This window comes from Lissotriton helveticus, chromosome 3_2 (assembly GCF_964261635.1).
Source record: "Lissotriton helveticus chromosome 3_2, aLisHel1.1, whole genome shotgun sequence".
NCBI lineage: Eukaryota > Metazoa > Chordata > Amphibia > Caudata > Salamandridae > Lissotriton > Lissotriton helveticus.
In genome coordinates, this window is record NC_136062.1 from 286162640 (window position 1) to 286190082 (window position 27443).

At 49.3% G+C, this 27443-nt stretch overlaps 1 protein-coding gene across 2 annotated transcripts in view; it reads right to left on the reverse strand.

Moving 5' to 3' along the window:
- Window positions 1-27443, reverse strand: part of SCAPER (S-phase cyclin A associated protein in the ER) — a 3246499-nt gene that overhangs the window by 1043908 nt on the left and 2175148 nt on the right. For both annotated transcript variants that reach the window (XM_078685236.1, XM_078685237.1), the window contains exon 24: window positions 25687-25802. In XM_078685236.1, the coding sequence (XP_078541362.1) occupies window positions 25687-25802 (116 nt within the window). The remainder of the gene's footprint in view (window positions 1-25686; window positions 25803-27443) is intronic.

Sequence of the window (27443 nt, forward strand, 5' to 3'; positions counted from 1 at the left end):
TTAGTGTATTGGGGCTGGGTGGGTGCACTCAGAGTCCCTGAAAGTAAGTCTGCACCTGGGGCACATTTGGTGTCCCTATGCATAGTGCAGTTCAAACCAGTTCTGGGAGCCATTGGCTCCTTCTCTGGTGCGAAACTGGACAAAGGACATGGAGTAACCTCCTCTCTGTCCTTCCCCTCCCCTAGGAGGGTCCCTGGAATCTGTCATTCCCTCTCCAGTGGGTACAAAAGGGCTTACCTGGCTGTAAGACTTTAGATTCTAAAAGGACAAGATTCTACAAGAAGAAACCACTGACCTTCGACCGTCTGGACACTCTGGACTTTGCTGGACTTCGACTGGGCTCGACTTCGTCCCCCTTTCCGTCCGAAGCTTTGTCTGTGCCCTTGCTCCATACAGGCTCTGTGCAGGACCTGTGGTGCACTAAGGACTACTGAAGAATCTCCCTTGGGGTGAAGGAGTCACTCCCCTGCATTTGCAGGCACCTCAACGCAACTGACTGGTTTGCTGCTCAAGAGCTCCTGCTGATCTCAGCAACACAGGAGGTGGGTTAAGAAGGTCCCTGAGGGGCAAATACTGCTCAGGGTCAGGACTAGGCTGCCCTCTCAGCAAGTTTGAGGCCAGTATCCCTCGTGGGGAACGCATAACCTGAACCCCAGTACACAAGTAAATTTGCAGTTGCATATGCTTGTTGGCGATTCCCGAGCTTGAGCATTGGACTCCGTGTAGTCCTGACCCTGAGCAGTATTTGCACCAAAGAACTCCGGCCTCCTCACACCGAGTGCTCCGTGGGCTGCTATTTTGCAATTATGCACGAGGTCCCCTCGCGACTCCTGGACATTCGTCCTGTGGGTCCTCCTGAGGGTCATCTTGAATTCTGTTGGGCTTTCCTGGTTGCTACAGACGTGCCCTGACTCCCCATTGCTTGGTGAGTCCCCTGGACCTTGCTGGTCCAGACTGTAACCTGCTTGAACTTCCTGCATGGGTTGCTTTTCCCAAGGTTTGTTGGTGCTCCAGCCGGACACCGACCCCTCAGCACTTGACATTCTTCGTGGGACAGCTCACATCTGGCTCCTGGTCATCATCGACATCTCCTGGTCCTCGTGGCTGCAGAGTCAAGCATCCCGTCTATGCACCTGAAGCACCCAACATCGATGGGCATTCGTCTACTGAGCCCCTGGTCACTCTGGAGTGACCCAGACTCTGGCTCCTCTGCTGTTAGGTTCCTCCCTTCCAGAATCCAGGCTTGGATTTCACCGGACCCTTTTCATTTTCACTGCAGCAGTACTTCTTCACAGCCCTCCATTGAGAACGACAGCGGTTTCCGACACCATTCTAGACCAATGCCCCCGGCTCCTCTGGGATAGGTAACTCGGGTACTACGGTATCCACGTGTGAGGTGGCTCTCCAACCTCTTAGGTTCCAAAGGGTTTGCTCGAAGTCCTCCTAGAACATGTGGAGGAGTGTGGCTCAATGGTTAGAGCGGCAGACCCTGATGCAGAGTTCTGACCAGGGTTCGATTCCCGCCTTGGCGGGGTCTCGGGCTCAATTTCCTCGGACCTGTTAATTCTCGCCTCGGTGCCTATTCTAATCACGGGCCCCACGCTGCAACTTTGGGCAATAGCTTGCTTAGCCTCCACACTGGCCCCAACAGCGCTAAGGATGCCTGGCTTCACCCTGGGGGTGAAAGCCAGGAGGGGTTCCACAGCGGTATGAGTATCGGCGCCAGGAAGGCGAATAGGCGACACCGCAAGGTGACCGTCTGGTGACAGTGCGCTCTATAAATACCATGACATTTACATTTAGAGTTCTTAAACATTAAAATTGCAGCCGTGACTCCCCATAGAATTGTATGGAGCCCGCGGTCGTGTTAGCAGAGTGCACGTGGGGTCCCTATCTACTCACCATGGGTGGTTCCTTGGGGTCCCAGCGATTCTATATGCTCCAGACCTCGTCTTGACTCAAGTCGTGATTGTTATACCACTATTTTAGTATATGGTTTGGTCTCCCCCTGGAGCCCATTGTGTACTGTGCTTTTTACAACTGTTCTATTGATCTCGTATTGTGTGCTTTAGGTTCTATCCTCGTGTAGAGGATAGTAGAGAGTGTTATATTAATAAATGCACAAGTTACTACTTGTGTAACAATATATCTGTGAGAGATATTAGTGATAGATTCCTTACCGTAGAATATCCCCAGGCGTCAGAATGGTTCCGGAAAGTTTTGCTTAGCAGTACCCCTGCGCGTCAGTAGGTGTTGTCCTGCAGCTCCGCATCCGTCGCTGGCGTAGTCACGGAGGGTAACTTAGGCGCCACAACTGTGTGCTGACGTCAGATCTGTACACGACTTACCGCGCCAGAAATGCAGAGCCATGCAAGATGCCGACCATTGGTGCATAAAACTAGGGCCCTAAAAGGGGATGACCTTAACCCTAGTAATCAGTTTGCAGAACGGGGAGGATGGCTGGGGCGGTAAGGAATCTATCACTAACTAAAGTCTCTTACAGGTATATCGTTACACAAGTAGTAACTTGTGCATCAGAAAGAGAAACGTTAGTGATAGATTCCTTATCTTAGAATAGATACCCCAGCAACACCAACCCGGGTGGTGGATCTGCGAACGAGATTACACCAGAAAGTCACGGAGAACAGAACGGCCAAAGAAGCCGTCTCTCCGGACCTGACTGTCAAGGCAGTAGTGCTTGGAAAACGTGTGCAGTGAGGCCCACGTAGCTGCCTGACAAGTGTCCTGCAGGGGAACGCCACGTCCCAAGGCAGTAGTGGCAGCAGTAGCCCTGGTCGAATGGGCACGCAGTCCCACAGGAGCCTCCTTGGCTAAGGAATAACAGGCTTTGATGCACAGAACGACCCACCGGGAGATGGTCCGTTTGTGCACGGCACGATCTTTTTTGGCGCCCACGCAGCCGACAAAGAGCTGATCATCCACCCGGAACTGCTTTGTACGTTGCAGATAGAATGTGAGTGCACATTTTGGGTTGAGACAGTAGAGCCGGTCTTCTTCTCTGGAAGGATGCGGAGGCGGAAAGAAGGCGGGCAAAGTGATGGTCTGCCCGATGTGGAAGGGCGTGACAACCTTTGGCAAGAAAGAAGAACGGGTCCTCAGAACCACCTTGTCCGGATGAATAGAAACGAAAGAATTTTTAGAAGAAAGAGCCTGGAGCTCACTCACTCTTCTGGCAGAGTTGATAGAAACCAGGAAAGCAGTCTTTAAGGTGAGAAGACGCAAAGGACAGTTATGAAGGGGCTCGAAGGGAGCGCACATCAGAAAAGTCAAGACAAGATTCAAGTCCCACTGAGGCATTATGAAGGGCACGGGTGGAAACGTATGTGTAACGCCTTTACTGAAACGGTTTACAACCGGGGACTTAAAAAGAGAAGGCTGATCTGTAAGAAGAAAAAAGGCAGAGATGCCCAAAAGATAACCTTTGATAGTGCCCAGATCAGAGCCCTGTTGGGCCAGAGAGAGAAGGAACAGAAGAACCTCAGAAAGAGGGGCAGAAAGGGGATCCACAGCCTTTGCTGTGCACCATACCACAAACCTGTTCCACCTGCAAGCATATACCGTTTTGATGGAGGGATGCCTGGCTGCCAGAATGGCATCACAGACTTCGGGAGGCAGTACGAAAGTTGTCAACTGTCGCCGCTCAATCTCCACGCATGGAGGTGGAGGCTGGACAGGTTCAGGTGGAGGACCGTCCCCTGCTGCTGCGACAGAAGATCCTGCCAAAGAGGCAGACAGATTGGGAGATCGATGCTCAGACTGAGTAGCTCGGGATACCATGCTCTTTGAGCCCAGTCCGGAGCCACAAGAATGACTTGGGCCTGGTCGCGCCTGATCTTCTTCAGCATTCTGGGCAGAAGTGGTATAGGCGGAAAAGTGTACAACAGACTGCAACTCCACTCGCGACGAAAAGCGTCGTCGAGTGAGTGCCGCCTTGGAAATTCCAACGCGCACAACTGATGACATTGCGCGTTCTCTTCGGTGGCTAATAGATCTAACCAAGGGTCCCCCCATCGCTGAAAGAGACCTTGCGCCACCTCTGATTTCAGACGCCATTCATGATCCATCAAGCACTAGCGGCTGAGTTCGCCCGCCATGGCGTTCAGAGAACCGGCCAGGTGTTGAACCACCAAGGTAATGCCTTGACGTTCAAGCCATGTCCAGAGGCGCAGAGCCTCCAGGCATAGGGTCCAAGACCCCATCTCGCCCTGTTTGTTGCAATACCACATGGCGGTGGTGTTGTCTGTGAACACATGCACTACACTTCGCCGGTCAGAGGGAAAGAATGCCTTCAGTGCAAGTCGGATTACCCGCAGCTCCAGAAGGTTGATATGGAGCCGGGACTCCGCCGGAGACCAGAAGCCTCTGATCTCCGCCTTTCCCAAGTGGCCTCCCCATCCGAGGAGGGACGCATCCGTCACCACTGTGTGCTCCGGTTGGGGAAGGGAGAGGGATCTGCCATTGACCCATTCGCGATTCGTGAGCCACCACTGCAACTGTTGTGCAGTGCCTTCCAAGATCTGAACATGTTCGGACAGGTTGCCCTGATGTTGCACCCATTGGAACTTCAAGTCTCACTGCAGAGCTCGCATATGCCATCTCGCATGTGTCACTAGCAGGATGCAGGAGACCATCAGGCCTAGAAGCCGGAGGGTCATACTGACCGAAACCCGGGATAGTGGCTAAAATATCGGAATCATTGCCTGAATATCCCAGACGCGCTGCTTGGGAGGACGAACCCGAAACAGCGTCGAATCCAGAACCGCTCCGATGAAGGGGATCTTCTGAGAGGGACTCTGGTGCGACTTCGGCACGTTGATGGAGAACCCCAGCAAATGCAGGAGGTCGCCCGTAGTTTGGAGGTGCTTGACGACTGCCTCGGGCAAGCCCACCTTCAACAGCCAGTCATCGAGGTAGGGGAAGACTGACACCCCTGACCTGCGCAGATGAGCCGCGACCACCGCCATCACCTTCGTGAACACCCGAAGGGCACTGGTAAGGCCGAAGGGGAGCACGGCAAACTGAAAATGCTCTTGGCCTACCGTGAACCGCAGGTAACGCCGGTGTGCATGCAGGACGGGAATGTGAAAATAAGCGTCCTGCAAGTCCAACGCTACCATCCAGTCTCCAGGGTTGAGGGCAGCCAGGACCTGAGCCAGGGTCAGCATTTTGAACTTCTCATTCCGGAGGAAGCGAATGACGACCCGGAGGTCCAAGATGGGGCGCAGGCCCCCCTTGTCCTTCTTGGGGACCAGAAAGTAGTGAGAATAACAACCACTCCCCACTTCCGGACCGGGAACGCACTCAATGGCCCCCTTGGCCAGGAAGGCTCTGACTTCCTGTCGTAGAAGAGCCAAATGATCCCCCGACAAGCGGTGGCACCGAAATGTGGCATGGCTGGAGCAGAGGACTGAAAGGGAAGAGAGTAACCCTGGCAGATTATCTGCAGCACCCATTTGTCCGATGTAAATTCTCGCCAGTGGTGGAGGTGGTGGCGGACCCTGCCACTCACCAGCGTGGGGTGCGCCCTGAATCTCGGATTAGGAAGGCTTAGAGGTGGAAGCAGCGGGGGTAGAGGTAGACTGACCTGCACACTGGTTTCCAGACCAGCCCATGCGAAGCCACGGCAGCGCTGAGGCTGGTTCTGCACAGGTTTGCTGGAGGAGCGCGCCTGGGAGCCTCTGCCCTGGCCACGAAAGGAACGAAACCCAGGAGTGGCAGGGTACTTTGTAGAAAGGCCCAAGGACTTGGCCGTGGGCAGGGAGTCCTTAAAGCGCTGCAATGCACTGTCGGCCTTATCGCCAAAGAGGAGAGAACCATCAAACGGCATATCCATGAGGGAGCCCTGGACATCGGGCGAGAACCCAGTTGAACGCAACCAGGCATGGCGCCGCAACACCACAGTCGTGGAAATTGCCCTGCCCAACGAATCAGCGGTGTCCAAACCACACCTGATGGCAAACTTAGCCGCATCCTTACCTTCAGTAATCACTTGGGAAAGGACAGCCTGGACTTCCTCAAAACACTGAGGCAAGACCTGAGCCACGGAATCCCACACTGCGTGGGAGTAACGGGCCAACAAGCAGGCAGTATTAACCGACCGCAGCCCTAAGCTAGCAGAGGAGAACACCTCTTGCCAAATTGTTCCAGCCATTTAGAGAACTTATCGGGTGGAGCCGTGGGAAATGCACTTTGTGACGTCGAGGCCTGAATGACCAGGCTCTCAGGATGAGAGGGTGAGTGGGGTGGGGTAGGGAGAGTGGTCAGGAAGGCAGGATCACCAGGCGCCGGGCGATGATGCCTGGCGACGTTTTTATCCACTGGCGCCCCCGTGGCCGGACGCAACCAAGTGCCCAAGTGGACTTCGGTAAGGGCCTCATTGAAAGAGAGCAGCGGCTCCGACGATGTAGACACCGTCTGGAGCACCTCCGTAAGGGATTAAGAGCCTCCACAGCCCGACCCATCACCACGTGTAGGAAGCACCCTCCTCCATAGTAGTCGGAGGAGAGGAAAACCCTGGGTCAGAAGAAACATCAAGTTTGCCTGCGTCTTCCAGTTCGTCCACCCAATCTTGCTCGGAGTCACATTGCCGGGCAAGGGGGTCCTCGAACCCGTCCCAGTTGTTCACCTCCAGCGTGGAGGGGGGCGGTCGCGGCGGCATAGCCGGAGCTGGAGAAGGGCCGAATGGTGTCGGGAACAGCGGAGAGAACAGCGCCGGCCGGAGCCGGGCATGAGCCGCCTCCCATTTTGGGTCCCAGGTCAGAACAAAATGGTCCGGGAACCGGGGCAGGGGTGGGTTAAACGGTACCCAGTGCGGCTCCAGGGCTGGAGCCGACGACGCACCTCGTGGTGCCGGAGCCAGCGGTGCAGGATTCTGTGGTGCCAGGGCCGGATCCGGTGGTGGTGCCGCAGGGCCAGCAGGATCTGGACATGGGACCGCGGCGCCCGAAGACGCGCCGGCGGGAGCCCGGGGCCTGAAAAGGCAGTCCTTGGCAGCAAGAAATTCTTGCATCTGTTCTGAGTCGCTGACGAACCTTGGTATAGCGGGTAAGCTATACCTACCTAAACCGCCCATAGGGGCGGAGCACCTGTCCCCCTCGTCCGCCACTGGGGAGCGACGGGGGGACATCGGAATGTGAACACGCTCATTCAACTTCTTTTTATGGCATCGTTTACCGGAATCCGAAGGCGAAGACTTGGAGCCCGAGGAGCGACTGCTCTGGTCCCGCGAGCATTCTTGGGAACGGCCCCTAGACCTGGAGCGGCGGTGAGAGGAATGCCGGACTTCCAGCAATTTCCGTCGCCGCACCAGCAAGGCCTTCGGGGCCATGGCACAACAGTCTCGGCTGTCCCAGGAGTCGTGATCGGTCTCCAGGCAGTAGAGGCACACATCGTGGGGGTCCGCCACCGACATGTTAAGGCGGCACGACCCGCAAGATTCGAAACCGGGTATGCCTAGGTGCACAAGGAGAAAAAAGGGGAGACAAAAGTCCCAAAAGAGTAGTCAAAAAATGACTGAGGTACATGCTCGATCCAGATCTGCGCTTGCTAGAGTGACAAAAGAAAGAACTGACGTCAGCGCACATGGGTGGCGACTAAGTACCCTCTGTGATGTCATCTCGGCGCTGACGACGCTATTGACGGATGTGAGAAGTTAGCCTGACATATGATGTCCACTAGTTCTAGTGGGCACTTTGCACCAGTCTAATCGACCCTTATTGATGGTGGATATAAAGTCAACCATAAAGAAAGCTATCCTAGTGGTAGCATGGACCAGCAGTCATCAGGTTAAGACTTCAGAGAGCGTTTTAAGCAAGTTGTTTTACCAATTAAATCCCTTGAGTACCAAATGAAAGGACAACACAAAAGGTATATATCAAATATATATGTATTTATTCTAAACACAACCCCTCTGCATTCTTTATGAGATCAGAGGTAAAAGTAAGATACAAGTTACTCAATTACTATACGATAAGTTGCACAGTATATGTTATGCCCTAGGGGCCTCACAAACCAGATACTAAAATAGTGGTATAAGAACCACGAGAGAATTAGAAAGCAGGCCTGGGGCCTGTGGAATCGCTGGGGATACTCTAAACAACCAAAGGTTAGGAAGTAGGAGGCCCACGGGAGATATGTGCAGTGTCTAAACACAGCCGCGGGTTATCATTGACTTTCTATGTGAAACGTAGAAGTTACAAATATACAATTTAAGGACACTTCCGGATTAACTACGATGGAACCCTTTTAAACTAGGAGACTTCGAGAGTTAAGACCCACGGGAGCACCGGAGTACTCGTGTTACCTCACCCAGGGAAGCCGAGTGCCTAGGTGTCTTTTTGTGTCGGATTTCGTCGTCAATTTCAATGGAGAGCTGCAAAGAAGTGCTGCAGGCGACCAGAGGAAAAGTGTCCGAGTGGATCCAAGGGTGGATCGAAGATCTGTAGAACCTGAAAGCAGAAGGGACAGAGTCTGGGTCACTTGCCAGTGACCAGGGCGACGATAGGAAGATGCCACCAGATGTCGGGTGATTTCAGGTGAAGATGTAAAGTTTGTCTCTTCAGCCACGAGGACCAGGAGGAGTCAACGACGACCAGGAACTGGATTCGAGCTGTCCAACGAAGGATCTAGTTGACTGCGGTGTCGGTATCCGGACTGGACCCAACAAGCCTTGGCAAACGCAACCGACGCAGGATGTCAAGATTGGCTTTGGAGCAGAACAGCAAGGTCTGAGGAACTTTTCCTTTGTAGGGAAGTTGGAGCAACCAGGAAAGCAAGTTAGATGTAAAGGAAAGTCTTCGGGGGGGCTCACTAGCCAACGCACTAGGAACCGCGAAGACTCGTCGAGCTGCAATGCAAAAACAGGGCCCACGGGTCACTCGTGGAGTGGGGGCCTCTGAGCTTCGGTGCAAATGGTGCTCGGGTCTGGGGCTTCAAGCACCCCAATGCACGACTTCGAGTTACCTCGTGAAGTGAGTGCAGCTTGCAAAATGCAGGATGTCCAGGAGTTCCGGTCCCACGTCTCTCATGTCCTCCACAGGTCTCAGCTTTGCTGTGAGCGAAGGTCGGGGTCAGAGATGTCTGGAAGTCTATGTCCTGTGTCTCAGATTCTTCGGGATCCGATGGGAGCCTCGAAAATTCAGATCAGCAAAGTTGCTGTTGGTGCCTGCTTGAACAGGGTGGTCACTCCTTGACCACAAGGGAGATGTCTTCCGTCTTCCAGTCGAAATGGAATGTCGAAGGTCCAGGATTTATGTTTCAGAGTTTCGTCCAGGGTAATCTAAAGTCCTAGTGACTGGGCTCCTATACTTATACTAAATTTAGGGGCTGGACTACCCTTAAGGTCCCTCCTATGGGTGGACCTGGGAAGGGGATGGTTACACCCCTTTCCCTTTGTCCAGTTTCGCGCCAGAGCTGGGGCAGAGTGCCCCAGCAACAGGTGTGAACTGGGAAATGCATGGAGCACCTTGTGTGCCCCAGGCAGTGTCTGAAAAGCATTCACTGAATGCTGCCCTCCTTGCCCCAATACACTAAAGCCTGTCTGGGAGGTGCTGGCACCTCCCTGGACAGGAAACCTATTGTTCAGGCCTCCCCTGTCGGAGTTTCGTCCAGCAACAGGAGGTCAGACTAGTGTCTGTGGCAGCAGCATCCATTTTGTGATGCTGAGGCTCTGTTTAACTTTAACCGGGTAAACCAGTACTTACATGTCTTCTCCCTCTAGAAGGGTGGAATGCTACCCCCGCCGCCAGGACTGGTGAGGGGGTAGTATTCCAAAGTGTTTGACACCTTACACGACATGTTTTGATAAAGCCAAACCAAAGTTAGCATTAACCGTGAGGATTATAATGCACTTAAAAGTATATGGTATGGCTATATCATATAACAGCTATAAGGAGATGGTTCCGAAAGCTGCAGAGGGGCTCAGCTCCTGCTAGGGCACCCTTTCACATACAACCAAGCACTCTGCCTCCAGGATTGTTAAGGCCTGCCATAGGAGTGACTTATAGGTGTATATGTGTCTATATGTATATATAGATATAGGTATACTATATCTAAGTAAGGGGTGATTACACCACCTTACCCAGGCTGTGTGAATAGACCTGTGGTGTCAGTTTGGAAGGCAGACCAGGGGTGGCACAATACATGCTGCAGCTCCTGGTAGGCCTGGGTACCTATGGTACACTTTTCAGGGGCTCACAAGGGTGACCCAGTAACCAATCTGGTATGTACCTAAAGTACATGGTATCAATTTTATAGGGAAAGCAGATAGACTGGGGCCCCGAATAGCAGGGTCCTAGTCCAACTAAGTCAAAAACCAGCAAAACACCAGGATACAAGTGGGGGTAACCATACAGTCAGATTCCACCTTCCTACAACGGTCACGGAGCCGCAGGACGCCACCTACTGACGCGCAGGGGTACTCCTAAGCAAAACTTTCCGGATCCAGTCTGATGCCTGGGGATATTCTAAGGTAAGGAATCTATCACTCACGTGTCTCTTTCAGATACATATTTTTATATAACATCTGTATGGTTCCCCTTTCCTTTGATGAATTCAGGAGGTGATATTCTGGTAAAACAAGCTGCTTTGCATTCCTTCAAAATTAGGCCTGAAGGCTGCTCTCCACAGCCACCACTAGGATAGCTTTCTATAGGTTATCTTTGACCTCATACATCATATGGGTCGTTTGGACTGGTCCAAGGTGCCCACTTTAATTAGTGGACAGCATATACCAGGTCAATTTCTCACAGTCATGAAGAGGGATTCCACTTCCCAAAATAGTAGTGTCTGCCATCGCCCTAGTGGAATGGGTGCGCGGTCCTATTAGAGGCTCCTTCTTTGCCAAGGAATAACAGATTTTGATGCAAAGAATGACCCATCCAGAGATGGTCCGCTTTTGCACGGCCCGACCATAGCCAACAAGGTGCTGGTCATCCACCTGGAATTGCTTTGAGCGATCCAGATATAAGGAAAGCACATGGTTTGGATCCGGATGGTGGAACCTCTTCTCATCTTTAGAAGGATGTGGGTAGACGGTGGGCAAAATGATGGCCTGTCCTATGTGAAAAGAGGTAACCACTTTGGGAAGGAAAGAAGGCCTACAGCGAAGGACAACTTTGTCCGTATGAACAGCCAGGAATGCAGGTTTGGAAGAATGAGCCTGAAGCTCAATCATCCTGCGAGCAGAAGTGATGGCAATCAAAAAGGCAGCTTTAGGAGTCAAAAGTCTGAGAGGACTGTTATGCAGTGTCTCCAAAGGAGGGTACATAAGGTAGGTCAGAACTAGGTTCAAGTACCACTGGGGCATTACAAAAGGAATTGGAGGAAACAAATGAGTAATGCCCTTAAGGAAGCGATTTACAATAGAGGACTTGAAAAGAGAAGGCTGATCAGGAAGCCGAAGCAAAGCCGAAGAAAAGCCGAAGAAAAGCCGAAACAGTGGAAAAATAGCCTTTTATAGTGCCCTGAGCAGAGCTATACTGGGCCAAAGAAAGAATGAAGAGGAGAACCTCTGAAAGGGGGGCAGAAAGGAGATCCACAGACTTTGCTGCACACCACGCCACACATTTGTTTCATCTACAGGCTTATACAGTTTTGGTGATGGGATGCCTGGCTGCCAAGATAAAGTTACAGACTTCGGGAGGAAGGTCGAAAGCTGCCAACTGTCGCCGCTCAATCTCCACGCATGGAGGTGGAGGCTGGACAGGTTCAGGTGGAGGACCGTCCCCTGTTGCTGCGACAGAAGATCCTTCCGAAGAGGCAGTCGGATCGGGAGATCGATAGCCATGTTGAGTAGCTCGGGATACCATACTCTTCAAACCCAGTCCGGAGCCACAAGAAAGACTTGGGCCCGGTCGCGCTTGATCTTCTTCAGCACTCTGGGTAGAAGTGGTATAGGCGGAAAGGCGTAGAGTAGACCACAACTCCACTCGCGAAAAGCGCTGCCTAGCGAGTGCTGCCTTGGAAATTCCAACGCACAGAATGATGACATTGCGTGGTCTCTTCGGTGCGAATAGATCTAACCAAGGCTCTCCCCACTGCTGAAAGAGACCTTCCACCACCTCCAAGTGAAGACGCCATTCGTGATCCATCATGCACCGGCGGTTGAGTTTGTCCACCCTGGCGTTTACAGAACCTGCCAGGTGTTGCACCACCAGGGACATGCCCTGATGTTCCAGCCATATCCAGAGACCAAGTGCCTCCAGACAAAGGGTCCATGACTCCTCCCCGCCTTGTTTGTTGCAGTACCACAAGGCGGTGGTGTTGTCTGTGAACACCTGCACTACTCTCCCTTTGACAGAAAGAAGGAATGCCTTCAGTGCAAGACGGACCGCCCGAAACTCAAGGTTGATGTGGAGCCCGACTTGGAGAAGGGCCAAGTGATCCTCCGACATACGAGGCGATTGAGGTGGAATAGTAGAAGGGGTTGTCTCGAAGGGGAGGGAGTAGCCCCTTCGGATTATCTGCAAAACCCACCTGTCTGATGTGACCCACCTGTCCGTGTCCAGTGAGGGAGGTGATGGCGAATCCTGCCGCCCACTGGCGAATGGTGGCCCTGAGAGGTGGGACTAGGAGGGCTTGGAGGCTGCTGCAGAGGGGGCGCTGGTGAACTAGCCCATCCCGCTGGCCCCCAGACCCATGGGTTCCCACGTTCCTGCCGTCGCAGAGACTGGACATCTTGCGCAGCCTTGTGGCCCTGGGCCGAACCTGGCGGGGCAACCCTTCTATAGCCGCGAAAGGTGCGAAAAGCGAGGTCCAAGGACCTGGCCGTAGCCCTGGAGTCTTTAAAGTGCTCATGCGCATTTGTCTGCTTTGTCGCCAAACAAGCGATGGCCATCAAAGGGCATGTCCAAAAGAGTAGCTTGGACATCACCCAAAAATCCAGTGGACATCAGCCAGGTGAAGCGTCTTAGGGCTAATGACGTTGTTCGCTGCGTCTCTCCCTTCGGTAACTGCATGAGAGAGCACGGGCCGGGCCTCCTCCGGGCACTGTGGCAACACCTGTGCGATCCTCTCCCACACAGAAGGGGAGTAACGGCCCAAGAGATATGTGTTGTTCACCGGCCACAGTCCGAAACTGGAGGAAGAAAACATCTTCTTCCCGAGATGGTCCAGCTTCTCTGATTCCAATCAGGTGGTGCTGTAGGGAATGTGCCCTTGGAAGTCGAGGCTTGGACCACCAAGCGCTCGGGGTGGGGTGTGGGGATAGGAAAACGGAGTCGCACGCGGTCGGGCGGTGGCGTCGGGCAGTCATCCTATCCACAGGAGCCCCTGTGTTGGGCTTGGACCAAGTGCCCAAAAGGATGTCTGTGAGGGACTCGTTGAATGGCAGCAGGGGCACCGAAGAGGCCACTGCCGGTTGAAGCACCTTGGTCAGGAGGTTAGTCCTGACAGCCATAGTAGGAAGCTCAAGGTTTAAGGCCTCAGCCGCCCTACGCAACACTACTGCATATAATGCACACTTCTCCATAGTCACGGTAGGGGGAGATAGCATGCCAAGGTCTGTGGAGGTCTCCAGACCGCTGGCCTCACCCAACTCCTCTCTCCAGTCCAGTTCTTCTAACTGGACTGCCAGAGGGTCCACAGACCCCTCCCAGTCCACCTCACTCTCCTCTGGTAGCCACTCAGGGCGATGTCAGTTGGGGACACAACTATTGTTGCAGGGGGCCCAGGTGTCGCCAATTGGTTTGGCACCGGAGGGGGTGTCATAAGGTCGACCGGAGCCGATCCGGATCCAGGGCTCGATCCCTGGGGGGCCCTGTGGCACCGAAGCCGCCGGCATCAAAGGCCTAGAACCCCCAGCCGAGTCAGCGGGGCACGAAGGCGCGCCGGTGGAGTCGCGCTGCCCAAAGATGGAATGGAGGGCTTTTTAAAAGCTATGAAGTTGGGCAGAGGTCGCTCCGGCTCCCGGAAAGGGAGGGAGTCTCAGAGCCGACCCAACAGGCTCTGCAGACAGAGCCGGGCGACTACCGTCCGAAACCCACCTTTTCCGACGGACGGGGAGAACGCGTAGAGCGACGATGTTTCTTTGCCTTCTTTTTGTGCTTTGACTTACCCGAAGACGAAGACTTCGACGAGGAGTGGTGGCGATGGCTCTGCGACCGGTCCCGCGACCTCCCTCTCACCCGCGACCTCGATCGGCGCAGAACCGACTGCTGGGCCTAGAAGCTTTCGGGACTGCTACCGCAAAGAATTCAGGAAATGGCCCGGCAGTCGGAGCACGGTCGTAGTTGCGCTCCAGACACCATAGGCACACGAGATGGGGGTCTGTTACAGACATCCGCTTGTGGCAGGAGCCACAAGGCTTGAAGCCGGTCCGATGAGATGACATCCCTGTGCACAAGGAGTCATGACGACTCGAAAAGAAGTCAACAAAAAGTCACAAAAAGAGAGTCAAAAAGTGACTCGAGGTACTGCTCTCTCCGGATCTGCGCTGGCTGGCGCAGAAAAAGAAAGAACTAACGTCAGCGTGCAGGGGCAGCGTCTAAGTAGATACCTCAACGTCATTCGGCAATCACAACGCCAACGACCAATGCGGAGTCGACTGACGCCACCTACCAACGTGCAGGGGTACTGCTGAAGAAAAATTCGCCGGAGCCAGTCTGACGCCTGGGGGTAATTTTAAGGTGAGGAATCCATAACTAATAGTCTCTTTCAGAAGCACAAATTACTAGATCTTGAAAAATAATACAAATGTACTCAATCCCGGTGCACCTGGCAGCTGTTAATAGCACTACAGATCAAGCTGTGGTATCTGGTTGGTGACGTTGTTGACAAACAAATTAAGGACAGCAACGGTATACTCCTCCACCTGTGCTGTACAGCACAGGTGAAGGATCCAGGTGGGAGACCGGTTGAATCAGATGGGGGAAAGCAGGAGGCATGTAGGCTTTTTTACCAACAACTATGTATTGAAGAACCACACAGATGAGTAGAGAGGAGGGATTCGTAAGCCACTGGCATTACCAAGGCTGACTGAAGAGGACAAAGGGAAATTAGAGGAACCTATTTCCAAGGAAGAAATATTACTAGCCATTAAGAAACTCCATCTAGGCAAGGCTCCAGGGCCAGATGGATACTCTACCACATTCTATAAACATTGGCCTTATCTGCTAGAGTTTGCTTTTGAAATAATTTAATTTCTTCTGAGAGAAAAGAGAAGAACTGACCAGCATGATTGAACCCGCATTGCACTTTTACAGAAACCTGGGATGGATACTGGCTTCTGTGAATCTTATGGACCAATATCCCTGATGTAAACTGTAAGATGTTTGTGGGATACTCAAATCAAGTATAGGCGTTGTACTGCCCAAACTGGTACATCCAGACCAGGTGGGCTTTATAAAGGGAAGGTACACCAGAGACAGCATAAAGACGTTCCTGCACTGGATGGACATAGCTGAGAAAAGGCAGGAACAGATTGTGCTTCTCTCACTGGATGGGGGGTAGGCCTTTGATATGGTCAACAGGGGTTCATGAGGGCAGGACTAATGCACATGGGCATAGGAGAGGAGCTTATAGTTTGGACGTGTGCAGTATATACAGCACGAGGGCCTCCTAGTGTAAATGGGAGACGGGCACTACAAATTCACATTTACATGGGTACGAGGCAATGGTGCCCTGTCTGCACTTTGTTTGCTCTATACACTGAACTACTCCCATAGAGAATAAGATACATTTAAGGCATCGGAGGGGTAGGTACACTTAAAGCAGAGCTGCTTGCAGGTGATATACTCATGACCATGACCAATCTGACCGCATCCACAAGACAGATTCCAGGAAACAGCAGGATTGAAACGGTAACTACAGAAAGTCTACAGTCCTTTTGGTACCAGTTGATATGGAAACGGCAACACTTCTGCAGCACACCACATTATTGTGCATTGAACATGAACTAGACTTCGGGAGCGGGGGGAGGGGGAGAGCTGGTAGGTGTGAGAGAGACAAAGTGAGACTGGGAGGAAAGTTTGCAGGGCTTTTATTATTAGTTATGTTATTCAAGTAGAATGAATGTCCTTTGCTCTAATACAATGCCGAAGCCTGTAGGACATCAATAAAAAAACGAGTGAACCATAAAACAAACTCAGCATACATATCATTTGGGTGAAGGGATGATCTACAGATTCTACCGGAATACTCGTCTCGCGCTCAGGGACTGATGCGGCCCGTAGTCTCTCCCTCTTCTCCTGCGTGACGGTAAATAGAATTTGCGTGGGTTCCATTTTGGTTTAGGAACAGATAAATCATTAGTTCAGTCATTTTAAATTCGTGATAAGTAACACGAAGCAGTACAGTTATAACATTCAGCCATCATGTTACTGCAGTGGATTCAAAGGTCGGATTAACTTTGTGTCGACAATTAACAGTGTCTATAGCTGGATGAAGCTATGTAAGGAGGGACTGAGCTTTCTTGTTGCGAGTTCAACCGTTACAGAAAAGTTAGCAAAGGGAGGTTAACTGAGCCAGTGAGTAAACCAAACAGCTCGCGTTTTATGTTTACTGTGAAGGACTACAATTATGCACGGTGCAAGACAAACTGTGCAGATCTCTATTGGGGGTAGGTTGGCAGATCTTTGGGGTTATAACACAAAAGTGGTTAGGTATGAACAAGTATTCTTCAGTATAATTTCTGAATTTATATGCGGCATTTGAGAAGAAAACATAAACATTGCTTACTGTATTATGAAGGAAAATACACGTATTAGAAATTTTAAAATTAATTGTAATATTAACCATCCCTCACACCATAAAGTACCCACCGTGAGCCAAATGGTAATTTGGCGCTGAAATAATTGGTTGTGTTATAAGTAATGGTACTAATTTTCTTGATCATTCAGCAATCAAAGACTGTGTTTGCGCCACTGGACTGGACCCTAAGGTCTTCAGGAGGATGTCTGTGGAAGGCGCTCAACACACAGGACTTAACTACATTTGAGTGTGATGAGTCACTCACTCCATACCTGCCCTATCGCACAGCCGAATGAACTTGCTGCTACAACTCAGCGCCAGATATACGACTATTCCGATTCACGCAATTTGCGACTCGCAAAACGCAATGTACTAATGTGTGTCAGACACATTTAGCATTTCCCAATGGGGTCAGAAATGGCCTGCCTCATAAATAATCATGAGGCAGGTCGCAATTTGCGACCCACTGGGACTGGGCGAGATGAATCACAGGGATGGTGGACTGCTGGGGACAGCAGACCACAATGTCTGTGTTTGCTTTTTAAATAAAGCGAATGTTTTTTCCAAATGCAGCCCTTTTTCCTTAAAGGAAAATGGTATACGTTTAAAAGAAAAAACTGAAAAGTTTTCTTTAAATTTTTTAAGGGCAGGCAGTGGTCCGTGGGAAAATATTTTCACATATATTCACAAAGGGGAAGGGGTCCCATGAGGACAACTTCCTATTTGCGAATGACTTACCTTCTACTTGAAGTAGGTGGTAAACTGCAAGTGTTTGCAACTGCATTTGTGGTTGCAAAATAATGGTACATCCCCCTGCGACTCGCTATTAGGAAGGGACGCTCTTGGCAAACCCCTTGCTAATAGCGACTCGCAAACCCTATTTTGCGAGTCGGTAATAGGTTATTGACTCGCAAAATAGGGTTAGTAAATACTACAACCCATTTTAGCGGTCGCAAATACCCTAATTTCTCGTTTGCGACCGCTAAAAACAGTCACACATCTGGCCCCCTTTCATTTTATGCAATTGTTGATCGGTAATTCTTCCTAACAGTTGGTCCAGTATTCCCATTTTATTTACGTTTCCTTCCTAGGCACCCATGGCGCTGCACCCAGTCAGGCCCGGACTGATAATGTCGGGCACCGGGCAATCCCCCGGTCGGCTGGAGGGGGTGGGGGCCAGTTTTGGGACAGGGGGCCGGTTTTTGTGCTGGGGGCCGATTTGGACCCTGACCGTACTAGTCTGACTGTGTTGAAATACAGTCAGACTAGTGCTCTGCCGTGTCTCTCTTCGCTCCGCTCAAGGCAGCGCCAGCAGCATTCAAGTGCAACTATGCTGCTGGCGCTGCACGCACCTTACACAATTTTCTTTTATTAAAAGAAATCCACCTGCAGCTGCACATAAACTGCATGCTGCTCGCAACGCTCAGGTGTCTTCCTGCCCCTGCCGAATCTGCGCGCCGTGGTTTCACAGTTCACCCTTAGCTGGGGTGGGTCTGGTGATGATGATCATGCGCATTGCGCAGCCCCAATGCGCATGATCATCTTTTCAAAAAGTGCGTGTGACTTGCAGAGGGGATTTAGGAGGAGGCAGGCATCTCGTAATCTGAGAGGCCAGACATTATACGAGTCGACGCTGAGGAGAGGCACTCCATAATTTATTACATCTAGACCCCCTGTCTGCCGCCCGCAGGTGAGTCCAGTCCTTTGCATGAAAATATGCAATCCCTGATTACAGCACTGAGGGTCCGGCCGGGCCGGAATTAAAAGCAAAAGGCCAGGCCCCAAAATAAACAGCATTTCCGGCATGAAACGCACTGGTAGCTTAAATTAACAAGCAGGGCAGGGTGCGTGGCACAGGCTGGAACACAATGATTAATCTAACAACAGCGCCCGCAGATTGCCTCTTTTCACTGCTTTCGAGGCAATGATGTATTTTTTTGGTCAGGAAAATGGACCTTCGCAGCGCTGCAGGTACGAAATTAGAATGTACGTTGGATGAGAGGGCAGCTGCCGCCTCCCTGGCTTTCAAGGGAAGAGGTAAAGGACTGCGTGAAGGGATGGGGGGCAGGCATGAACTAAGTGACGGAAGGAAAGAGTGAAGAACGGAAGGAGGGACGGAGGTAGAAAGGACAGAAGGAAAGACAAACAAAAGCAAAGGAGTTAAAAAGGGAAGAAAGGAGAGGGAGGTGCGCAAAGGGAAGAAAGGAAAGAGTGTAGAATGAAAGGAGGGGAAAAAAGGAAGCATGGGAAAAAGGAAGAAAGGGAGTGGGAAGGGAGAAAAGCAGTACACTAACCATGAAAGGAAGGAAAGGAAAGTGCATAGGAAGGGGAGTGCAGATGAGCAAGGGAGGGAGGGGGAGTGAAGGAAGGAATAAGAAAAGGAACAAAAGGAGGGTTAGTGGAGCAGGAAGAATGAAAGCGAGGATGGTATAGAGGGGGGGAGATGAAATAAGTGTGAAGAATGGCAATGGCCGATGGGGCAATAAACTCAAATTAGAAGATAGGACAGTAGAAACGAAGGAAGTGAATGAAGGAACAAGATATATATAAAAGAAAAAATAAGGGGAAGAAGGAAGTACGGCTGAAAGGAATGGAAGCAGATGGAAGGAGTAGAAAGATGGAGATGGAATGGTTAAGGAAAATAGACCCGAAGCAAAAGAGCAACTAAGGAAGCGAAGAAGTAGGAAGAGAATGATGAAATGTTGACAGAAATGAAGGAGGAAGAGCTGAAAGTATGGCAAAATGGTATAAACGTACAAATGAAAAGAGTGAAGAACGACAGAAGTGAGAAAGAAAGAAAAGAAAGATGAAGGAAGGTAGAAAGTGGGCAGGTATAAAGTAAGGTGGAGAAAGGAGGAAAAGTTAATTAAAATACGAAGGAAGTAAAAAAAAGGGAGGAAGAGAAGATAAAAGAAATACAGGTAAGGACAGGAAGGAATGAGGAGAAAAGACATGAAAGGAAGGAAGACGAAGGAATGAGGGAGAGTTGAATAATGTACAATAAAATGGAAGGAACGAACAAATGAAAAGGAGTGAAGAAAAAAATGAAAAAGAAACTTAGCGTGGAGGGTAAAATGGAGGCCTATCTCTGATAGTTGTCTCTAGCGCTGCCCAAAGCTGCTCGAATTCCCCACGCGTAAGCCTCCCCTCCCTCCGTTCTGGAAGGGCTCAGTGAGCAGTGGTGTCAGATGAAGAAACAAACCCCCTCCTAATGTAGTGACGTGGGTTTAGGAATTAGATAACGGTCGACGTTTATGTTTTTTTTTAATGTAAGGGCAAGAGTTTGGCAACCGTTATTTCGGAGTTTAGGTTTTTGTGAGATATGTTTTTATGTTTCCACGTGGGCCCGTCTGTTCCCGGTTCGCCCTGGTGACACGGGCATCAGAAGAGGGGCCTCGCTCTTACCACCAGAACTGTCAAGGGCCTCTGAGAGCGAGGCTGTAGGACCCTGTCGGTCTGTGGTGAGATGGGTGGTCAGTGGCAGCTAACAAAGACTCCGATGGCCGCTGACACATAGCGCCTAGTGCCGCCGCCGCGGAGGAATGCAGGGAGCGCCTCTCTCTAGTGTGAACCGCACCTGGAAGCTTCCTCCATGCTGCAAAGGGTGTGAGTGTATTTGGTGAAACATGACTTCAAATTGTTTTTTTTTGTTGCCAGGGCTCGTAAACGCTGTGTCTGAGGCTCTCTGCCCTTGGGTGTACCCTCCTGCCTGCGCACTCCTACTGTAAAGAGAGTTTTTATTTCTGGGAGTGTTCTATAGTGCTTCCCAGAATACTGTGTTTTTCAAGGCACTAGTGTAGGTTACATGTGTTTACCGCTCATGAGAAATGTGTCACTTTGGTCTTCTGCTTTCTTACGCATCCACATGTGCAGAATTTTGTTTTGACATTAAGATTCCATTCCATCAAATGATGTATTTGTATTTTGTATAGTGCTCGGTGCTGAGAAGCTACCTCCAAGCGCTGCAGCACAAACAGAGTGCCTCTGTGAGGCAGGGGGTTGAGAATGAAGGAGGAATGACAGAGAAAAACAAGAATTGCCACAGCTCCTGATTTCATGACCATGTTAAATTAAAATGGGCGTGACTTTTAAAAGACCCTATGTTGCAGGCTGTTCCCACTGGTTATCCAGGTGTTTTTTACCAAGAAACTATGCATTCGTGCTGGTGGAGTTGTCTGTCCATTAACAGTCGACATTGGAGTTTTTCTGTAATGCTTAAGTCTGGTGTGCACTTTTCAATGTTTAAAAACCGCTTTCTGCTACTTTGCTTGAACAAGCGGTTGCCGTTGCGCCCCACACAGCACTGGAGGGGAGGAACTGCAGAGAGAGTGGGGTGGGGGGTAGAGTTGCGAGGGCAGGAAACAGAAGACGTGAGTAATGGCCCATCAGATAAGAGAAAAGGGAAGTGCTCGGAACAGGTGCCCTTGGAATGCCTGTGCGCCGCGGCTCGTCTGCTTCATGAACACTTTTCCTATCTGCTTGCAGAGAGGAGACACCATGCGCGTGCACATGGCCTGTCTGTGCGCACACATGGTTTGTCTCCCTTCGCTAGCAAAAGCCACAACCTAAAAAGTGCACAGCGAGGACATGCTGAAGGTGGTACGGTACACTTGACAGGTCTAAATAGCATATATTGGCACTCGGACATCCGATTATCAAATTAGAAGAATAAATATCCTCTGTGCCCTTCTTGCAAAATTGTATCTGCTACCTGATGACTTAAATTGTATTTTACCTGTTGTCACCCAAGCAAAGCAGCCATTTGTAATAGCATTTCTGGTGCATTCTGTGCGCAAAAGATTACTGCTGAATGCCGTGAGTAGCACAGATGTATCACATTCAATGTGCACAGCGCAGAAGTTAAAGCTGTAAGTTGCATTTCTTTCCTTTTCGGTAAAGCAGAAATAACAATTGTTTCAAAAGATTCAGTTCCATCCAACAGCAAACACATGCTCCATGAAAATAACAACGCAACAAGTAATTACAAAAACGCCAATTTAGATTGACAACTTTTTGGCTGCAGCAAAGCTTGCTTGAATAAATGCAAATTAAAAGCAGGCTTCCGTCGTTCACTGCTGTCTGCATAACAAATTCTGAGGTTGAGATACGGCGGAGTATTATTAGCAATATTTTGAAATACTTAAAAATAAAAAGCCAGATCAGTGCAATACTGCATATCTAGATAATTAAATTCTACAGAGAGAGAGAGAGCTCATTCAAACATTCATCTAGGGTGAGAGTTCATTAACTTTTATCTGTTTTTGACTGGGGCTGATACTACGGTATCTGATATCCGTTTGGGCTTCACTTTTATGACTATTGCACTGTTATCATCACAGTAATCCGTGCCCATCTTTGCTCAAAACATGGCTCCCAAGCTGTAGCTGCTTTTCACCTCAGTTTCCCAGGAGATCACGGTGCCACAGGATGCCTTGATATGCTTCATGCCCTGAGAGCTGGTGTTGCTTGGTTACGGATGTTTGGGGACAGTGTGAGTGACCCATTCTCCACAAGCACTGTTAGTGCTTCCACCTTTGGGAGTGTGCAATCCAATATGTATTATGTGACCCTTGGGTTGGTAGAAGATATAATTGATATACTCTTTTGAGGTTAATATCCCCTCAGATACCTTGGGAGTGAGTTCAGCATACATTTACACCGTTTTCATGAGCATAACTGCCAAGTTTTCATATTGTTTATATGTCTTCCATAGTGTAGTACCTGACAGCTTGTTCACCCCTTGTATCCCATACAAACCAGGCCTTTATTGGCATGCAGCTCAGGCTCCAGTGGCACGTGAAGTATCAGTAGGTGTTGTAGCACCCAGGATAATGTGCTGCATGGCTAAATGCATACAAGTTCCCAAAGGCGAGACCTGCTGGCTATGCCAATGCTTGTCTAATAAGCTGTTGAAAAGCAAAATGTTTTTAACACTGTTTTGAAAAGAGCAATAATAAAATATCCCAATAGTTCTAGGTTTAGCAGACCACCGAGTAGCAAAATCCCTTCTAAGCGAACGCGGATATGCCCATAATGAAATTTTGTTGCAGAAAAAAAGTGGATGGATATCAGCATGTTGTGGTTGCTACAGGCGATGCAGTGCCTATCTCAGGCAATGTCCCCTCCAAATAAAAGGGCAATAAAAATCACAAGCTCCAAGAACAAAAATGTATGTCAGAATATACTGTCCATCACTATTCCTCTGCCACTAAACACACCATCCAAAATACTTTTAGGCTGCTAGGGTTATTATTCCTGCATGACAGAGTACTTCTCATACTCTCAGCTTATGAAGGTGATCACTGATCCTCAAAGCGGCAAGTGCTGCTAATTGTGAAGTGAGAAAGCTCACAGCGTCAGTGGCAGATTAAGCTACTAGAGCTCCTGTTCAGGGTGGTGCAACAGGCAAGGTTTAATCATTAGTATATCTCAGGGCTCACTTGCTCATCAGATTGCATATACATCCAAGTGACAGTACCCACTTTACCATAGTATGACAAGGACATACTATTATAACATTTTAAAACTGTAAATCACCACTGTCATGACATAAAACAAAATGTGCAGATATAGAAATCATCCCAGAAACCAGATTCCTCTGGTGTGTGAAGCATTGTTGAACCAGAATTGATCATTCTCAGCCATTGGACAATCCTTCCTGGCTCCCTCTTGCCCAAGTATTTTTTTTAGATAGATAGATACATTTATTTCAGTTATTAAAAAACATGGAATATTACACAGATAAAAATGTTAAAAGATCTTAATTCTACTGAAATTAAAATCAGATTTTAAAAGTTTCCTTTAGCATCACTAAAGTTCAAATTGTGCCCTGGTTAAAAAAGTCACTGTGGAGCCATCCTTAGGTTACATTTGTTTGACTGTTTACGGTCAATAATCGTTCGGCTTTAAGATACAATTTTATGAAAGCAGCCATTATTTGTGGAGATTTCTTTCATACAAAAAATCAAAATAGTAGTGCATGCTGACATGATCTAATGCTAAACATATTGCCCAGGTATGTCCAGCACCACTGTCAGGCCAAAATACACATCATCTCGGTATGTACAAATATAGAGCCATACCAGAAACCCTGGTATGTAAAGTCTCCTTTCAATGCACGAACATTTCCTAACATGCTGCCATACACTCTCTAAATCCCATCTCCTCTACACCCTCTTCTATCTTCACCCTCCTCAAATGGGTATGTGAGGATACATAGACTTGGAGCTGCAAGTGATGTCCACCTGCGACTGACCCAAGAGCCAGCTCCTTAGTATGTTACTACACAGTATAGACTGAAACCTGTGGAAAGTAGATTGAAACCTGCACATTAAGTGAACACGCTAACTCGACATACGTCTGTCTCACTCATCTGTCCTATGCCTCCTAGGTTTGCCCCATAATTCGCTGATCCCAACCAGCAGATTGAAAACAAAGTTTTTGCACAATTTTGGTGACTACAAAGTATGGTCTTTTCGGAATTTCAAAGCATTTAAGACCTCTGAGAGATTAAAAGGTCCAGGACAGGCTCGGTCAAATATTAGATTACCCTACGAAATCTTTTGTCTTGCCTATAATTCAGACCGACACCGCTTTAACAAGTAATGCTGTGTCTGAAATTATCTAATCTCTTTACTGGTCATTTTGCCAGTATGGCGGGGCAAATCCAGTCATATGTTGAGCTGTTTATGATAAAAGTGCAAGCAGTGTATTCTAGTTTGAACAGGTTATGATATACCCTTTATGAATTGACTGTAGTACCAGTTTACAATATTAAGGAGTCCCTTGTCAACTCTTTATAAGGATACTTGACTATTAGCTGGCCTGGTTCTAGGCTATCATATGAGAACCGGAGCAGCAGCGGTGATGTGTACACTAGCATGGCATCTGGGTGACCCAGAATGGATGCTAGTGTACACATCAATCCATAGAAAATTAAATCAGTCGTGAAGTCCGGTACCATCCAATGCAGGCATCTGAAATCCTTGCGGACATATCCCCGATCCATGGTAAATCATTTGTGGTCTGACTGAGGCCTCCCATTTATCTGGGAGCAGTTTGTACTTTCTTTGGTGCATGCAGCGCACATCAGGGACTTTCATTGCTGCTAGTGATGGAGTGCTATGCCAATTATTAACTCCTCGAACTAAATGGACATGCGTTTCTGCTAATCTGCTTCACATAACACTCAGGATAGTTTAAAAGAACGTTAAAGATTATACACCCGTAAACTCTCTCCTGTAGTAAACATTCAATGAAAAATGTGTTGAAAAATGCTTTGTTTTGGCCTTTCTGTCTCCAAAATTTTCTTGGGGGACAAGCCCCCAAACTCCCCCTAGTAGTGGGGGTTGGTCTCACTTTTACTTTGTTCTCTCTGATTCATTACTTGTCTCTATTTTTGGTGCTTTCTGAAAGAATGTCTATGGGTACATATGACTGGGTGGGTAACCTGGTGCTCTTTAAGGTCATCATCTACTATTTACTGTGATTTGAAAGTTGATACAAATGAATATGTAATGAAAAATGTGCTGTAAAATACACCATTTTGATCTGTCTTTTTCTAAAATTTTCGTGGGGGGAGAACCCCCCCAAACCCCCCTATTAGTGGTCGAGCTCGCTCGCTACGCTCGCTCGCTAAGCGCGCCGGGCGGGGGCTGGTCTGACAAAATTTGCCAGGGCTGGTTCCATTTCCCAGTCCGGCCCTGCACCCAGTCTCGGCACCCAGTTATCTATCTCACTTGGAAAGTGGCAGAAATGTCAAGTTTCACAATTGCAAGTTTTGTGCCGGATGCTTGCGGGGAAACAACCGTGAAAGGTGTGCGTGCATAAAGCTATTTTACAAAAGGAGAAACATGTACTCAGTGACAGTTGAGGATCTCGCATCCAATAGGTTGGGCAAATTTATTTATACCAAACATTTTCAATAATAGAAGACTACATTAACTGATTAAAAAGTGTGCATATAGCACCATGACTTACTTAAGAGGAATGCGGGATGCTGCAACGGTGTTTGGGACCGAACTCGCAGCCTGCAGAATGTGCTCGAGTGCCGAGAGTCCTCCAGCTGCTCGGAAGGCAATCTGATCAGCCACATGCTGGGAAGAGAGAAAAGGGCACATTGAGAAGACTAGGCAGATAGCAGACTCCTTCCATAGATTCAAACCGGTCTATGATATAGTGATTGAACAAGGCCGATAAAATAACATATCTGTCCTCTAAGCTGGCCCATTGTAGGACGCTGGCTCAGCATATAATGTCCACCAGGGTGAGGCATTGGGTACTGAGTACACGCAACCCTTAGTGATAGTGTTTAGGTCCCTGATGGCCTAAGATTTCAAGGGGTAACCCTGGAGAGCAGCTAAGACTTATTGAGGAGGGTGTAAAGCGGATGCAATCAGCACATATTCAGTCAGCAAGCTTTCACACAAGAACCACCCCAATGCTTATAAAAATACTGCAGTATTTATTTACACTACACTAATAACTAACTTGGTATATCTCCTACACGAAGATATCAAATACACATCAGAAACACTTCAAAAACTGGTAAGTAGCATAAAAACAAAATCACATGAGGCCCTACCGGGGCACTAAACCATATACTAAGAAAGTGGTATATGAAGTAGGAACTAAATTTAGATTGTTACCAAAGGATGGAGAAGCCCAGAGAAAGCAGAGGACCACCAGAGTTGAGTAGCTAGGTGTAGGAGAGTAGGGTCTGCTTCCTATGGTCACCCCCACTTTTTGCCCTGATTCACTGGTTTTTCGATTCTAGTGTGGCTGTGGGCCTGCTAATCAGACCCACAGCCCAGCTGAATTCATACCATGTACTTTAGGTACATATCCAATTGGGTATTGGGTCACCTTTGTGAGCCCCTGTATAGTGTACAATAGGTACCCAGGGCATAGGTGTATCCAAGGCCTATCAGGGGCTGCAGCATGTATTATGCCACCCTTGGCTGGCAATCCAAACTGACACAACTGGCTGATCAATCAGCTGGGGCAAGGTCGTGTAATCACCCCTTGCTTAGGTATAGTATATTCCTATACCTACCATCATATATAGACACATATATACCTATAAGTCACTCCTATGGCAGGCCTTAACAATCCTGGAGGCAGAGTGCTTGGTTTTATGTGAGATGGTGCACTAGCATGAGCTGAGCCTGTCTGCAGCTTTCGGAACCATGTCCTTATAGCTGTTCTATGATATAGCCATACCATATACTCTTAAGTGCATTATAATCCTTGCGGTTAATGCAAACTTTGGTTTGGCTTTATCAAAACATGTCGTGTAAGGTGTCATACGCTTTGGAATACTACCCCCCGCCAGTTCTGGCGGCGGGGGTAGCATTCTACCCTTCTAGAGGGAGAAGACATGTAGTTGTAGCTTTACTCGGTTAAAGTTAAACAGAGCCTCAGCATCACAAAATGGATGCTGCTGTCACAAACACAAGTCTGACCTCCTGCTGCTGGACGAAACCCCGGCAGGGGAGGCCTGGACAATAGGTTTCCTGTCTTGGGAGGTGCTGGCACCTCCCCAGACAGCCTGTAGTGTATTGGGGCAGGGTGGGTTGAATGAAATGAGACACTGCCTGGGGCACACAAGGTGCTCCATGCATAGCCCGGTTCAAACCAGTTGCTGGGGCACTCCAGCCCCAGCTCTGGTGCGAAACTGCACAAAGGGAAAGGGGTGTAACCACCCCCTTCCCAGGTTCCACACATAGGAGGGACCT